The 17,207-nt window shown below is 39.4% G+C and overlaps 1 protein-coding gene across 6 annotated transcripts in view; it reads left to right on the plus strand.

Moving 5' to 3' along the window:
- ZNF829 (zinc finger protein 829) overlaps positions 1-8,595 on the plus strand; it is a 29,906-nt gene extending 21,311 nt beyond the window's left edge. For all 6 annotated transcript variants that reach the window (XM_064581403.1, XM_064581402.1, XM_064581401.1 and 3 more), the window contains one exon: positions 2,352-8,595. In XM_064581403.1, coding sequence (XP_064437473.1) covers positions 2,352-3,331 — 980 coding nt within the window. In that variant the 3' untranslated portion in view covers positions 3,332-8,595. The remainder of the gene's footprint in view (positions 1-2,351) is intronic.
- Positions 8,596-17,207: the final 8,612 nt, after the last annotated feature.

A 17,207-nucleotide genomic window follows, 5' to 3' on the forward strand; every position in this document is an offset into this window, starting at 1 on the left:
GATCATTTTTAAGTGTGAGATACTAAAAAGATGATTGGAACTTCTGTGTAGTAGGGATTGAGTCTTGTTTACTTTATGATGATCTGGTTGGGTTAATATACTGAGGACAGCCCACTTTTGGTAACTTGGTCTTTTCTCTTACACATAATCTTCCTGTGAGAAGAGACCTTTACTTTCATTCCTAATTGAGGGAGTTAAGTTATTATCAGTGTTCTGGGGGCTAAATTGGGATGAAATCAACAGGGTTATTTCAGTATTGTGGCCTGCACAAATTTTCTGACAACAAATGGATGTCTTACACTTTAACTTAATTCTGACACTACCTGGAGTTAACATCAGATTCCACAAGTTAAAGGGCAAGGTGCCCACCAGTTCAGATACTGGTTGCAACCAGGATCCCCAGGCTACACGTATATCTGTCTGGCTGACTAAATTTAGAGTTTCACACACCCCCTCAGGTTTGATAATTCATAGAATAACTCACAAAACTAAAAAACAAAAAGAACAACTCATAAAACTCATGAAAAGCACTGTACTTATGATTGCCATTTTATATAAAGGATACAATGAAATGTTAGCTGAAGACATACACAGGGCAAGGTCTAGGAGGTACCAAGCACAGGAAATTCTACACCCATGAAATCAAGGTGTGTCACCCTCCAAGTACATCATATAGTTACCAACCAGGAAGCTTACCCCAGTCCTTGCCCTGAGTTTTTTTTATTGGGGTTTGATTATGTAGTCAATGAGTGACCAGACCCTCCCTTGAAGCTAAGTGCCCACTGTGAATCATCTCATTAGGAAAACTCAGGTATGATCAAAAGGAGCTTGTGAATAACAAAAGACTCTCCAGTCAGGAAATTCCAGTGGTTTGTGAAACTCTGTGCCAGGAACCAGGAACAAAGACCAAATATATTCTTTATTTTATCACAAGTATATATATTTTTTGTTAATCTTTTGTTCTCAGTTCAGTACCCATAACCACAGCTATGCCTGATGTTCCTGAATCCAGATTCCCTCTGGTTCCATTTTTCTGTATTTCTAGTTTTCTGTGAGAATAGGGAAGTATAATCCCGTATGGGATAGGGGAAAGGATCCTAGGGGTCTCACTACTAATACAAACTTGAATTCATTCTTTAGCTTTCAGTATTCTCTGTATCCCACTATTAGAAATGCCTGATGCCTTCAATTCTTCTGCATTTTCAGGGATCTGCACTATCAGTGCTGTTGAATTCATCCACTACAGGCTCAGTTTGGCTTCTCTGGTCTGCACACTCATTTATTGGCTTTTTAGCTTTCAGATTTTACTGCTACTGTCTCTTCTCCACTATTCATTGTCCCAGTGAGGTTTTTCTTTCCTCTTGTTAGGCTTCTACTGTAATTTTCCTATGGATTAATGAACAAGCAATGGAAAACTCACAGGTTTTTCTGTCATTTTTAACAGAAATTGTTCCCCTTTTTAATTAAAAGTACAGTTCACACTCTTTACAGATTCCATATGTATGAATTCACCTACTTGCTAAAATTTGTAAACTCAGAATCAATACTTGCAGTGCTTTCATGGCATGCATGAAATGACAAAACATGCAGAATGATAAAAAATGTGGACATGGAGTACCTCTCTTCTCAGAGTATATTTCATTCTTACTCTCTTCTTTCTCTTATTCAAGCTGCCTCCTTTCTTAGTCACTGCCATGAGAGAGATTCCATTGCTCTCTCTCCCAAAGTCAGCATCAGAGAATTCCAAGGCAAACTATTTTCAGTGAACCCCCAGTATATCAGGCTCTATCCATAGAATTACCTGAAACCATTCTTGCCAGTTTCATTCAGCACCTTAGACTAGGGTATCCCCCAATGTGGATTTGCCAACAGTACACCCTTTGCACAGTCTTACACTGCACCCCCCCATTTATACATTTCAATACATTTATTCCTCAGTAGTCTTTTTACGTAGGTCAATTACCCACAAATTATAAGACATACAATATGATGCTGTGTGTGAGGGTATATGCTTATAAACATGTATATATGGTTAGAATCACTATAAAATATGGAGGGTACCCCTGAATAGGGTGTATTTATGGAAGTTTCAGGTGATTCTGGTTCATATCAGAATTTCAGGATAGAGGTCATTTATTTCCCTAATCACCCTCTTGAATTTCCTCTCTTGGCTCTCCTCAATGTCCATGCTTTTGTTATCAGTTTTGAAAATTGCTTAGCCATATTTGAGAACTGTTTAAGCATTTACTTTCCCAGATATTATTTTCACCTTAATCTTTTTTTCTTTTTTAGAAGTTTTAATCTCTCCCAAGATAGGAAAAATGAACACATGCATTTTTATTTTCTTTCAGATCTGGAATCTATGTGTGAGACCAAGATATTATCCCTAAAGAAGAGACATTTTAGTCAAGTAATATTTACCCATGAAGACATGCCCACTTTTATTCAGCCCACATTTCTTACCCCACATCAAAAAACTGTTAATGAAGAGAAACCCTGTGAATGTAAGATATGTGGAAAGGCCTTTAATCAGAACTCACAATTTATTCAACATCAGAGAACTCATTCTGCTGAAAAAAGCTATGAATGTAAGGAGTGTGGGAAGTCCTTTAGCCGTGGCTCACTTGTTACTCGACATCAGAGGATTCACACTGGTGAAAAACCCTATGAATGTAAGGAATGTGGCAAGGCTTTTAGTTGTAGTTCATATTTTTCTCAACATCAGAGGATTCACACTGGTGAGAAACCCTATGAATGTAAGGAATGTGGAAAAGCCTTTAATTATTGCTCAAACCTCAATGATCATCAGAGAATTCACACTGGTGAGAAACCCTATGAATGTAAAGTATGTGGAAAAGCCTTTACTAAGAGTTCTCAACTTTTTCCACATCTGAGAATTCATACTGGTGAGAAACCTTATGAATGTAAGGAATGTGGGAAAGCCTTTACTCAACACTCAAGGCTTATTCAACATCAAAGAATGCATACTGGTGAGAAACCTTATGAATGTAAGGAATGTGGGAAGGCCTTTAGTAGTGCCTCAACACTTACTAACCATCACAGAATTCATGCAGGCAAGAAACTCTATGAATGTAAGGAATGTGGAAAGTCCTTTATTCAGAGCTCAGAACTTATTCAACATCAGAGAATCCATACAGATGAAAAACCTTATGAATGTAATGAATGTGGGAGGGCTTTTAATAAAGGCTCAAACCTAACTAGACATCAAAGAATTCACACTGGTGAGAAACCCTATGACTGTAAGGAATGTGGAAAGGCCTTTGGTAGTCGCTCTGACCTTATTCGTCATGAAGGAATTCATACTGGGTGAAAGATAAGCCCTGTTGATAATCTTTATAATAATATCTTAAAAACAGGTAATGGGAAAAAAAATAAAGCAGTGTAGTAGTTTTTTAGGCTACTGTAACAAAGTACCAAAGTACCAAAATTGGGTGACTTAAAACAACAGAAATGTATTCTCTCACAGTTTTGGAGCTTTGAAATCCAAAATTAAAGTTGTTGGTAACGTTGATTCCTTCTGAGGACTCTGAGGAAGAATCTGTTCCATGTCTTTCTCCTGGTTTCTGGTAACAGCAATCTTTGACATTCCTTGTCTTGTAAATGCATCACTCCGTGCTCTGCCTCCCTCTTTACATTGCATTCTCCCTGTGTATATGTGTCTCTGTCTTGTATAAGAGGAGACTCTTATACAGGACATCAGTCATACTGGATTAAGGCTCACCCTGATGACCTTATCTTGATTACATCTGCAAAGACCTTATTTCCATGTAGGATCACAATTGCAGGTGCCAGAGGTTAGGGCTTCAACATAGTTTAACCCATAACACTGTTAACATTGTTTTTCTAACATTTTTGTACTTTTCTTTTATACATAATTTGTTGAATGTATTTCAAAATGTAAATTCAAGGTTTAAGTTAAACCTCCCTTCCCTTCAAAAAAGATTCTGTCCCAAACTACTTCTTAAATAATTCTTTCCTCCCCATTGTTTTATGCTACTTCTTGGTTATATGTTTGAGTTTGAGTTTGTTAGCTTAGTTTAGCGCCATCTTTTCTATTGCTCTAACCCATAGATCTGTTTCTACCAATACTATACTGTAAGTTACATTACATAGGCTATCTTCTAATTCCTGGCAGAATTATAACTTTGTTTTTGAAGGCAGCTCTATTCCTTTTCCTTTTGTAACGCTAAAGTTTTCATGTTATTAAAAAAAAGCAAAACCCAGGGCGCCTGGGTGGCTCAGTTGGTTAAGCGACTGCCTTCAGCTCAGGTCATGATCCCAGGGTCCTGGGATCGAGTCCCGCATCGGGCTCCCTGCTCTGCGGGGAGCCTGCTTCTCCCTCTCCCACTCCCCCCACTTGTGTTCCCTCTCTCGCTGTGTCTCTCTCTGTCAAATAAATAAATAAAATAAAATCTTTAAAAAAAAAATAAAAATAAAAAAAAGCAAAAACCAAACAAACTCTCCCCACACACACAGTGAAAAAAATAGGTTATTTGTAAGCCTACCAAAAAAAATTACTATTTTCAAATTATACAACATATCCTTCCAGGCTTTATTTAGTGTAATCATGATGTGCATGTTGTACCATAACCTGCTTCTATCATGCTACTATTTCAGTAAGTATAGATGTTTATCATTCTTTTTAATGGTATCATAATTTTTCTGTGGTAGATTATCATTTTGCTAAATATTACTGACATACTTTATGGTGCTCACTGAAATTTTAGTTATAAAAGTTGCCTTCTAAATACAAAGTTAGTGCTTTTGTTTGTTTTTCTTTAAAAACATTACATTTCAATGTCAAAATACTGATCAGTATTTTCTCCTTGAAAAATATTGCCAATAGTTTGTCCCATTATTGTAATCACTGTTATCAATTTGCTCTTTATCCTTCCAGACCTTTTTTTAAAAAACTATTTTTGCTTACAAATGTGTTCACACAAACCAAATACATAAATACTTGCAATACTTGTAGAAAAGTTAGTGCTGCTTTATAATTTTGTGTATGAATGTACATAACACATATACACTAATGTGTTGGATTGCTGTGAGGATTAAATGAGTTAAGATGTGTAAAATGAGAGTAACCTGGGTGGCTCAGTCAGTTGGGTCTCTGCCTTTGGCTCAGGTCATGATCCCGGAGTCCTGGGATCAAGCCCTGCATCAGGCTCTCTGCTCAGTGGGAAGCCTGCTTTTCTCTCCCTCCCTCTCTCTCTCTCTCAAGTAAATAAATAAAACCTTTAACAACAACAACAAAAAATATAAAATGAGGGGTACCAGGGTGGCTCAGTTGGTTAAGAGTCTCTTGATTTCGGCTCAGGTCATGATCTCAGGGTGGTGAGATCAAGCTCCATGCTCGGTGAGAAGCATGCTTGGAATTCTCTCCCTACTTCCATGCTTGAGCTTTCTCTCTCAAAAGAGAAAACAAGAAAATGGTTGGGATTGTTATTTTTTGGGGGGGGATTGTTATTAACATATAGTAACTATCTAGGAGATGTTATTTAATACTAGTATCAGTACCTCCACCATTATTATTATTTATAGAAAGGACTTTAACCATGTTATACACCTTAATTGACATAAAGAATTCATAATGAGAACAGCCAATGGGTGTAAATGTTCGTAGAAAAGCTTCTCACCAACATTTATTCCTTATTCAGCATAAAGTTTAAAAAGGAAAAAAAATCCTAGGATGTAAAAGTCGAGAAAGAAAAAGAATGGTTGAATGAGTCTACATTTACATCTATATTTCATGCTGTGCAATAATTTTATGCCTGTCCAAAAATCTATTTGCATATTGAGAATAACAAAATTCATTTGTCAAAACAGTAGAGAAAAATAGGAAATATTTACTCAATCACTTTCCACCCAAAGTAGACCATATGTAGGTCGCATTCTTTTTCAAAATGGGGAAAAAAACTAAAATGTGATAGCCAACAATATCTGAGTATTAATAATACCCTTCCAAATAACATGAATCAGAAGGAAATCAATCCCTGAATTATATTTAAATGAGTGAAAATGAACACATTATGTAGAAAAGCCTGAGAGGAACTAACTCTGTATTCAAATAAAGTATAGCCCAATAGGCATGCTGGTTTTTTTTTCTTTTTTCAAGTTTTAATTTAAATTATGTTTAACATAACAGTGTAATATTAATTTCAGGTGTAGAATTTAGTGATTCATCACTTACATAAAATACCCAGTGCTCATCACATCAAGTGTTCTCAATACGCATCACCCATTTAATCCATCCCCTGCCCACTTCACCTTCAGTAACCCTCAGTTTGTTCTCTATTAGTTAAGAGTATTTTCGAGTTTCTAGGGATGCTGATAGGTCAAACACCAAGAGATTATTAATAAATGAACTAAATGTACAAGACAAAAAGCAAGAAGAGTAACAGCAAACTATATTCAAATATATTAAAGGTAGTAAAAATAAACAGCAAAAATAATTCAAGGAAAATAAAATTATTTCTTTGACAGCAAAGAAATATATAGATAGAAACATTGGTAATTCTGAGGGGGAAAAATAGAAGACATGAATACATGAAATATGGACATGATTAGGAGATTATCATATTTACTAATAATTGGAAATCTAGACAAAGTATACAATATTTGTAGAAAAATGTAATTTGTCAGAAGTAGGAGGTGTAAACCCTTCATAGAGTAAAATGATAAATGCAGGGGGGAAAAGGTTTGAATATAGTCAAATAGCTGCACTTAGATCACCAAGCCAGATCATTTTATGGGCAAAATTTATCAAATATTCAAGGAACTTCCAAATCAAATGAGAAAACAAGCTCACCATCTGTTTTTATGACTCTTTCATATTCCTGATGTCAAAATAACTAGATCACAAAAACATAATTTAGTATCATAGTACTGAAAGTACAAATTCATTCTAGCAGTCTATTAAAACATGCACAATCTGAACCCATTACCTGAAGTCAGAAATCAAATACTTTATTTTTTGTTTTTTAAAGATTTTATTTACTTATTAAGTGTGGGTGCACACAAGCAGGGTTGGGAGGGCAGGGGGAGCAGCAGACCCTCTGCTGAGCAAGGACCCTGAGATCATGAGCTGAGCTGAAGGCAGGCGCTTAACTGACAGCCACCCAAGGCGCCCCAGAAATCAAATACTTTAGATAAAACCTTATTATCACATTGTAAATCAGGGGACAGCAAACTAATCTAGACCACTACCTGTTTTTGTATGGCCTAGAAGCTAAGCATGATTTTTACATTTAAATTGGTTGAAATTTTAAAAAATAACATGAAATTATATGATACTCAAACTTCAGTGTTCATAAAGTCATTAAAACAGAACCACATATATTCACATATTGTCTGGCTGCTTTCACACTATAACATAATTTGAGTACCTGTGATAGACCAAGTGGTTTGCAAAGCCTATAATATTTACTACCTGACCTGTTACAGAAAAAGTTTGTCAATTCTTGCTTTAGATAGTCACTTGCTAAAAAACAGAAGTCCTATTGATTTGGTTAACGTAGTATTCTATGCTCTCAGAAGCTCAGAAAACAAGTAGATTTTGGATAGCGAGGGATTCTTGAAATGCAATGAAAGATAATTCTGTGGCAATTCTGGAATTTGTATATCTAAACTCCATAACAATTGATAATTTGAGCAAGTCCCAGCATCTTTTGTAAGGTATTTTTATTAAAAACATAATGTTATGGGGCACCTGGGTGGCTCAGTCGGTTGGGCGACTGCCTTCGGCTCGGGTCATGATCCCGGGGTCCTGGGATCGAGCCCCGCATCGGGCTCCCTGCTCTGCAGGGAGCCTGCTTCTCCCTCTCCCACTCCCCCTGCTTGTGTTCCCTCTCTCGCTGTGTCTCTCTCTGTCAAATAAATAAATAAAATCTTTAAAAAAAAAACAATGTTACATGCTCTACTAAAATCAATGTGGTTAATATAACGAGTGACTTTATGAGTTACCTCCTCCAACTACCATATCTGCATCTTAACTATTATAACCTTCTAATCCCACAATTCACAATGCACAGCAGCGTATCAAAACTGCAGTTAAAAAAAAGACAAAACTCCCATTTAACTGGCTTATATGAGCATAATCCAAACTAATTTGTACATGAAATCCTGTTTGCTCCTAATTGCTCTTAACATCTTTGGGAAGTGTATATGCTTGAGGAATGTTTGGGGTTTCTATTTTGTTTTTTAACAAAAGTCATGAATCAAAAAATGAAATTAAGGGAGATATTACAGGTAAACTAGGAATTTGGGGATGGAGTATTTCCCATCTCCCTATATCAGGCACTACAAGATGCTAGACAGTACTTGGAAGCCATTGAAAATACTAAGATAACTGATTTTTAAAAATACTAAGATAGGGGCGCCTGGGTGGCTCAGATGGTTAAGCGTCTGCCTTTGGCTCAGGTCATGATCCCAGGGTCCTGGGATCGAGCCCCACATCAGGCTCCCTGCTCCACAGGAAGCCTGCCTCTCCCTCTTCCACTCCCCCTGCTTGTGTTACCTCTCTGGCTGTGTCTCTCTCTGTCAAATAAATAAAATCTTTTAAAAGAAAAAAAATGTAATTTGTGATATCAGTAACAAATATGCCAACCTATAAAGGAGTAGAACTTTCATCTGCAATTGAAGTTGGTATCAATTTAAAATAGATTGTTATAACTTTAGGATATTATATGTAATCCCCATGGTAATTACAAAGAAAACTATAGAATACACAAAAGGAAATGAGAAGGGAATCAAAACATGTCCTTGCAAAAAAATTACCAGAGCAGAAACACATTAGCAGGAAGTTCTGTGTGAACAAGTACAGGGGTAGAAAAACCTAAACTCTAATGGACAAATTGCAAGAGGCTCAGTTCACCTGAGAATTAAAGATTCCAAGGGGTCCCAGTCATAGGGGACGCTCTTAGGAGCTTTACCACCAGGAGGCCAACCAAGTTCTCATAGTAAAGATTGGAGAAAAATCCCCATTGTGCTTTTGGCAGAGGAGGGGAAGTCACTATTTTGAAATACACAGTCATAACAAGGCATGCCCCAATAACCTACTGGGGTTTTATTAGCATCTAACTGACCTGTGGAAGAGAAATGCCCAACTCCAGCCCACTGTAACCATCCTGTCCTACACTGGGGAAGGGGAACTGAAAACTAGTGGAAGTTCACAATCCAGTAGAACAGTTTCACTGAAAGACCAAAATTACAAATTTTATATGGAAAAGCAAAATATCCAGAATAGCCAACACAATAGTGAAGGAGAAGAACAAAAGTGTAGGATTGGCAATACCCAACCTCAAGACTTATGATAAAACTACAGTAACAGATAATGTATTTGTGAAAGAATAAACAAATAGGTCAATGGGGCAGATTAGAGAGCCAAGAAATAGACCCACTCAAATATACTAATCTTTTTTTTTTTTTTAAAGATCTCATTTATTTGACACAGAGAGAGAGGTCACAAGTAGGTAGAGGAGCAGGCAGAAGGAGAGGGAGAAGCAGGCTTCCCGCTGAGCAGGGAGCCCGACGCAGGGCTCGATCCCAGGACGCTGGGATCATGACCTGAGCCAAAGGCAGATGCTTAACTGACTGAGCCACCCAGGTGCCCCAAATATACTAATCTTTGACAAAGCAGCAAAGGCAATACAATGGGGAAAAGGTAGTCTTTTCAACAAATGGTGCTGGAACAGCCAGACATCTGCATGCCAAAAAAAAAAAAAAAAAAAAAACCTAGACACAGACCTTCATAGCTTTCACAAAAATTAACTCAAAATGGATCATAGTTCTAATTGTAAAATGCAAAACTATAGAACTCATAGGACATAACATAAGAGAAAATACAGATGACTTTAGGTTTGGTGATGACTTTTTAGATACAACACCAAAAGCATGATCCACAAAAGAAATGATTGATTAGCTATATACTTCATTAAAATTTTAAAAACTTCTACTCTGCAAAAGACACTGTTAAGAGAATGAGAAGACAAGCCATACACTAGAAGAAAATATTTGTGAAAGACATATCTGATAAAGGATTAATATCCAAAATATACAAAGAATTCTTAACATTCAACGATAAGGAAACAACCCAATTTATTTATTAATTTTTTTTAAAGATTTTATTTATTTATTTGACAGAGACACAGCGAGAGAGGGAACACAAGCAGTGGGGGGTGGGAGAGGGAGAAGCAGGCTTCCAGCTGAGCAGGGAGCCCGATGTGGGGGTCTCAATCCCAGGACCCTGGGATCATGATCTGAGCTAAAGGCAGACGCTTAACAACTGAGCCACCCAGGCGCCCCAGAAACAACCCAATTTAAAAACTGGGCAAAAATCTGAACATCTCACCAAAGAAGATAGACAGATGGCAAATAAACACACAAAAAGATGCTCAATATCAAGTCATAAAAGAATTGTAAATTACAACGAGATACCAGTACACACTTGTAAGAATGGCTAAAATCCAAAACACTGGTAACACCAAATGCTGGATAGGATGTGGGATAAGAACCCTCATTCATTGCTGATGGGAATACAGAATGGTTACAGCCACTTTGGAAGACAGTTTGGCAGTTTCTTGCAAACTAACATACTCCTAGTATACAATCCAGTAATCGTGCTCCTTGCTGTTTACAAGCTAGTTGAAACTTGTTGATCACACAGAAACTTGTATACAAGGTAACATCAGCAAGATGATGGAATAGGAAGACACAGATTTTACAAATCAACAAAATAACTGAGAAATCCAGAAACCAGTCAAGAGGTTCTTACACCCCAGGCAAGCACAAGGCCAAGGGCATAGAAGCCTGGTAGGAAGTTTGTGATACTCCCTGTTCCCTCTCATCTGAGCGTCCCCACCTGCCCCCAAACCAAGGCGCATTTGATTGGAAATCCCCAACTACCATCTTCTCTCTGGGGATGGAAAGGAGTAGAATGTTAGTCTCTAAGTGACTTTTAGAGGGGCTACCAAAGGGGACCGGTGTCTGTCTTGCTTATATCCAGGTACTGACAGAATGTAGCAACAGGTTGAGGGGATTTCTGAGAATAAAGACATGAAGTGTGTGCTAGAGTCTACCGTACCACTAATAAATACTAGGAGGAGCCCCAGACCATGATTTACTAACAGCCCCACAGATATGCTGCAATATCGGAGACAGACACAAGGGGGAGCTCTTGAGTAGAAACCAGTAAACCTTTTCAAATAGATTACACAACACAAGCCCTGGAAGGATGCATGCCCAGAGAAGGCTTGAGAGAGGTCTCCACAATCTCTAGCCAGACTATGTGGAAAAAGTCTTGCCTGTAGTAAAGGAGACCACAAAGTCTGAGACAGTTGACTGATTCTTCAGATGCTGAATCTCCACAACAAAAATAAAACATAAAAGAAGCAATCAACCATGACACATTTAGGAACCAATTAAATCTTTAAAAATCCGAACCTAGGGGCACCTGGGTGGCTCAGTCGTTGAGCGTCTGCCTTCGGCTCAGGTCATGATCCTGGGGTCCTGGGATCGAGCCCCGCATCAGGCTCCCTGCTCGGCGGGAAGCCTGCTTCTCCCTCTCCCACTCCCCCTGCTTGTGTTCCCTCTCTCGCTGTGTCTCTCTCTGTCAAATAAATAAAACGTTTAAAAAATAAATAAATAAAATAATAAATAAAAAGCCGAACCTAGGGGCGCCTGGGTGGCTCAGTCATTAAGCGTCTACCTTGGGCTCAGGTCATGATCCCAGGGTCCTGGGATCGAGCCCCACATCAGGCTCCCTGCTCTGCGGGAAACCTGCTTCTCCCTCTCCTACTCCCCCTGCTTGTGTTCTGTCTCTCACTATGTCTCTCCCTGTCAAATAAGTAAAATCTTTTAAAAAATAAAATAAAATAAAAAGTCGAACCTAAATAGAGATATGAATTGCCAAAGAATTCAAAATTACCATCGTAAGGATGCTCAATGAATTAAAAGAACTCAAATGTCCACTGATAGATGAATGGATAAGGAAAATGTGATATCTACATACAATGGAATTTTATGCAGCCTTAAGAAAGAAGGAAATCCTGTCACATGCTACAATATGGATGAACCCAAAAGACATGCTAAGTGAAATAAGCCAGTTGCAAAAGAACAAATATGATATTCCATTCATATGAACTATCCAAGCTATTCAAAATCATAGAAACAAAGTATATATACCTAGTCAAATATATATGTACATGTATTTTTTGACAATGGTATCTCAGTGTATTTTGTGGCTCAAGGTTTCAGGCCCAGCAACCATGTTGTTGGAGGATATGAACTGATAATTTAGTGAAGTATATGTAACAATTAGTGGTATTTGTATGTAACAAATAGTTAGGGTTGGAGATGCAGGACAGATAGTCGGGGTGAAAAGTTGGAGGTGGGATAGCGGGAGAAAGCACTGGGGAGTGAGTGGTCCTCTCCTCTGGGAATCAAGGAGTTGACTACTATGAGGTGGGTGCCTCTGGGGAAAGCAATAATCTCCATTAATTTTTAGAATGACAAATAGTAGTGACTTCCACCAGATTTCCCTTTACACATGGGACTCTAGAGGTATAAATTGTGGCAGGGAGCAAAGGGTATATGAAAATAATGAACTAAACATACAGTGAGCTCAGGATACATAACTGGATTCCTAATATCAAGGAAGAAAAGTGGGGCACCTGGGTGGTTCAGTTGTTAAGCATCTGCCTTCGGCTCAGGTCATGATCCTGGGGTCCCAGGATCGAGCCCGTATTGGGTTCCCTGCTCAGTGGGAAGCCTGCTTCTCCCTCTCTCACTCCCCCTGCTTGTGTTCCCTCTCTTGCTGTCTCTCTCTGTCAAATAAATAAATAAAATCTTAAAAAAAAAAAAAAAAAGCAATAGATGTCCTTAGGACATTGCCTTAAGAGAGGCAGTTCATAGGTGTCACCAGAGTGAAGGTTTTGGTGTCCTGGGCAAAGCTGTCTGCAGTGAAGGGGCAAAATCATCTTGGTCTTGGGCTGCGGTGATGTCATCTTCCGCAGAAAGCTCCTGGACCAAAGTGATATCATTTGGCATGTGGGACTGAGGTGACATTTCTAAGTGGGTACCCACTTGAGTTGATATGAATCTTAGCATTTGCCATGTTTTATTGAAAGTGTGGCTTTTTTGGAGGGTTGGGGCCTCTGAACTGTAAACCAGTGAAATCACCCAGACCAATAGGAATAAGACAACAGAATGTTGTGCAGCAGCACTTGACAGGTTTTTTGTTTTATGGTGGAAATGTAGCTCAAATGGGTCCCATGTCAAATTAGCAGCTACCCATGAAACAATCTATGATTAAAGGATCTCAAGAGGGTTTGTGCCCTCAATCTGTCCTCCAGTGCTTATGGCAGCATAAAAAATGTATAAAGACAGGGAGAGGGGTGCCTGGGTGGTTTAGTCAGTTAAGCGCCTGCCTTTGGCTTGGGTCATGATTCCAGGGCCCTGGGATTGAGCCCCATATTAGGCTCCATGCTCATCAGGGAGTCTGCTTCTCTTTCTCCCTGTGCCCCTTCCCCCCTTGTGCTCTTTCCCTCTCTCAAATAAATAAATCTTTAGAAAACAGGGAGAGGCATTATTAAAGGACATCATATATAATGAGTCTTTATATACATGGAGATAAGACACATTTCCCTTTTATTTTTTATTTTTTAATTTTTTTGAGTGGTGGGAGGGGCAGAGGGAGAGAGAGAATCTTAAGCAGGCTCCATGCCTAGTGTGGAGCCCAACGCAGGGCTCGATCTCAGAACTCTAAGATCATGACCTGAGTCAAAATCAAGACTGACTGAGTCACCCAGATGCCCCACATTTCCCTTTTATTTTATTTTATTTTTTTAAAAGGACTTTATTTTTTTTTTTAAGATTTTATTTATTTATTTGACAGAGGGAGACACAGCGAGAGAGGGAACACAAGCAGGGGGAGTGGGAGAGGGAGAAGCAGGCTTCTCGCAGAGCAGGGAGCCCGATGCGGGGCTCTATCCCAGGACCCTGGGACCATGACCTGAGCCGAAGGCAGACGCTTAATGACTGAGCCACCCAGGCGCCCCCACATTTCCCTTTTAAATATAAGAAACAGTGATGAGAGAAAGTTTTTTAGAGTTGGTATGAGGTATAAATTAGCCAAGGAACCTTTAATTAAGAGATTAAGTCCCAGGGCAAGAAAGAGGGCCATTTAGGCATCTATTTGTCAGACTGGTATTTGAAAAGGACTTGAGGACACCATCATGTCTCAGTTAAACTGACTATCTGAGACCTATTTGGGACATGAAAGTTCTGTTGAATGCCTTCCAAGAGCCCAGTATTGTGCATTCTGAGAAGTGAACTATGTGCCTTGGTTACTATCAGTAATGCCTAGAACTCTGAAAGAAATAAGGTGTGTCCTGGCAAGGCCTTATATTGTGGTTTTAGTATATGTAGAGCCATGTGTAATACTGATTTATATCTTGGGTGTCTGTGAGGCAACAGACTTTTTTACCCTGAAGGGAATACTTTTTAAGCAATGGACCAGTAGTCTGTAATGAATGTAAAGATGGAGCCATTTGTTGGCTGGGACGTCCAATGCTAAGGTGACTGCCTGAAGTTTGCCCAAATGCATTGTCCCTTGGGTCCTATCATTTATGAAGAAAATCCCGGCTAAGGGATGGGAAACAGCAATGTTACACCGAGTTCTATCACATAAGATGGTTAGCAGTGTTATCTGTATAGTCTACAAACTCTCATTACTATTCAGTTGATCCCAAAGGCTCCTGGGTAGTGAGGGCATCAGAGGGAGGGGAGACCTCCTCCAGCACCATGGCATCTGGCAAAAGACTGAGGACAGAGGAGTCCAGCTCTCCTGCAGGAGGCATATGTTAGCCCAGATTTGGCTCCATCCTGTCTTAAGGAGGTCTCAGTAGCTGTGTCAAGCTTGTGAGGCACTGTTTCCATGGCCCAAAGCATAATGAGAAGCTGGGTATGGAGGGTTACAGCCTCAGGGTCTGTGAAAGCCTTTCTTTCTGGGAGAGCCCAATATATAGCCAGCCCCTGGTTGTCTTAATGATGCATAGCATGAGGCCAAGATGAGCAGTTTCTTGCATCAGAAACTCATCATTGGAGAGCTTATGGCCATCTTAAGTGGTCCACAGACTCCAGGAGGCATGAGAAGAAGTTACCAAAGCCTCTCTGGTGAAGAAATTTCTGAGGGCACTAACAAGAGTGACTGTTGATTTTAACTTGGAGACTTTAAGCCATTTGTTGAAGAGAGCCCCATTTAAGGAGGGCTAATTTATCCATGGCAACATCAATTAGATAAAGTAAAATTTACAAATGAGGACTACAGAACCCCAAAAGGACTAAAACATGTTGGACTTGTATGTCTATAATGAGTGTGTCAAATGAATCTCCTTGCAGGAGAATGCCATTAATGTAGTACCATACTCATACTCCTAGAGAAAAGCAGATACAGTTAAGATTTTATTTGCAAAGTTTGTGATGACAAAGCTGTTGCGGTACCCCCTGGGTAGCCTGGAAAAGATTTATAATGTTCCTGTGGAGGCAAAGACAAACTGCAAGTGAGAGGCTATGGAAATAGGCATTAAACAGGATATGTCAGCCAAATCTGTACGAGCCAAATATTTATCAGTTGTTGATTGAATAGAATCAGTAGTTTTAATAATACTGGATATTGGGTATGGGGCCTCTAATGGATGGGACCACAGCATTAAGGTTGTAGTAAATTCACCGTGAGGCATCATTCATTCACTTGATGTACTTATGTTTTATTTATATATTTATTTATGTATTTATTTTCTTCCAGGTTTAAGGCAGGCAAAATTAGGCTGTCAAATGGAGAAGTAGCAGGGATAATCACCCCTCTATAAATTAGTTTATATAATACATTTTAATCCATGGAAGTTCCCGTTTTAATTTATATTGGGTCATATTACTATTTTAACTAGGAGTCTGTGGCATCCCGTAGTATCAGGCCAATTTCCCCACCCCCAACACCACTGGCTTGGTTTTTTTTTTTAAGATTTTATTTATTTATTTGACAGAGAGAGAGAGCGCGCACAAGCAGGGGGAGCGAAAGAGGGAGAGGCAGGCTCCCCGCTGAGCAGGGAGCCTGACGTGGGGCTCAATCCCAGGACCCCAGGATGATGACCTGAGCCGAAGGCAGACGCTTAATGACTGAGCCATCCAGGTGCCCCTCCACTGGCTTGTTTTTAATTTAATTAGCTTCAAACTAAGTTGTTGTGTTTTTTTTAAGATTTTATTTTATTTATTTGACAGAGAGAGACACAGTGAGAGAGGGAACACAAGCAGGGGGAGTGGGAGAGGGAGAAGCAGGCTTCCCGAGGTGCAGGGAGCCTGATGCGGGGCTAGATCCCAGGACTCTGGGATCATGACTTGAGCCGAAGGCAGACGCTTAACGCCTGAGCCACCCAGGCACCCCCCAAACTAAGTTTTTAAAGTGGAATCAACCAGAAGGTGAGAATGTAAGGGAAATGATTTTCCAACACTTCTCATGTACACTAAAATTTTAGGTTTCTTTTTTGGACTACAACAGGCTCTTCACTGTTTACAAGGTGCGTTGGGAAAATGTCAGGTCTCCTGGTTTCTCCTTTACTCTCACACTACTACCACACTCATGAAACTTCTGACACCCAATGTGTGGGAGTTTTCCCCACTCCAAGCAATTCTGTGACACCAGCTGGGGGCCTACAATTTAACTCAATTCTGACACTATCTACCTGGAGATAGCACCAGGTCTCATAAGGGCTCAGTCTCACATGACTGTCCCCCGCCGCCAGGCCCACAGATACTTCAGATAGCAGTCACAAATCTAGATGACTTGTGGTTCTGACCCATCAGCTATAATGTGGAAGTTCCCAAGATGCCCTCTTAAGATTTGATTAATTTGCTAGAGTGGCTTATAGAACTCAGGAAAAAGTTTACTTGCTGTTTACCAGTTTATTATAAAAAGATATGATAAAGGATATAGATGAACATCAAGATAGAAAGATAGGACTAGGTCTGAGATGATCCCGAGTGCAGGAGCTTCTCTGTCCTGTGGAGTTGGGGTGTGTCACCCTCCTAGTATGTGAATGTCATCAACCTGGAAACTCTCCAAACCCTGTCCTTTGTGATTTTTATGGAGGCTTCCTTAATAGGAATGATCAATTAACAACTCTGTATCT

This window comes from Mirounga angustirostris, unplaced genomic scaffold, assembly GCF_029215605.1.
Source record: "Mirounga angustirostris isolate CCGP_5_RB_7025 unplaced genomic scaffold, mMirAng1.0.hap1 SCAF_16, whole genome shotgun sequence".
NCBI lineage: Eukaryota > Metazoa > Chordata > Mammalia > Carnivora > Phocidae > Mirounga > Mirounga angustirostris.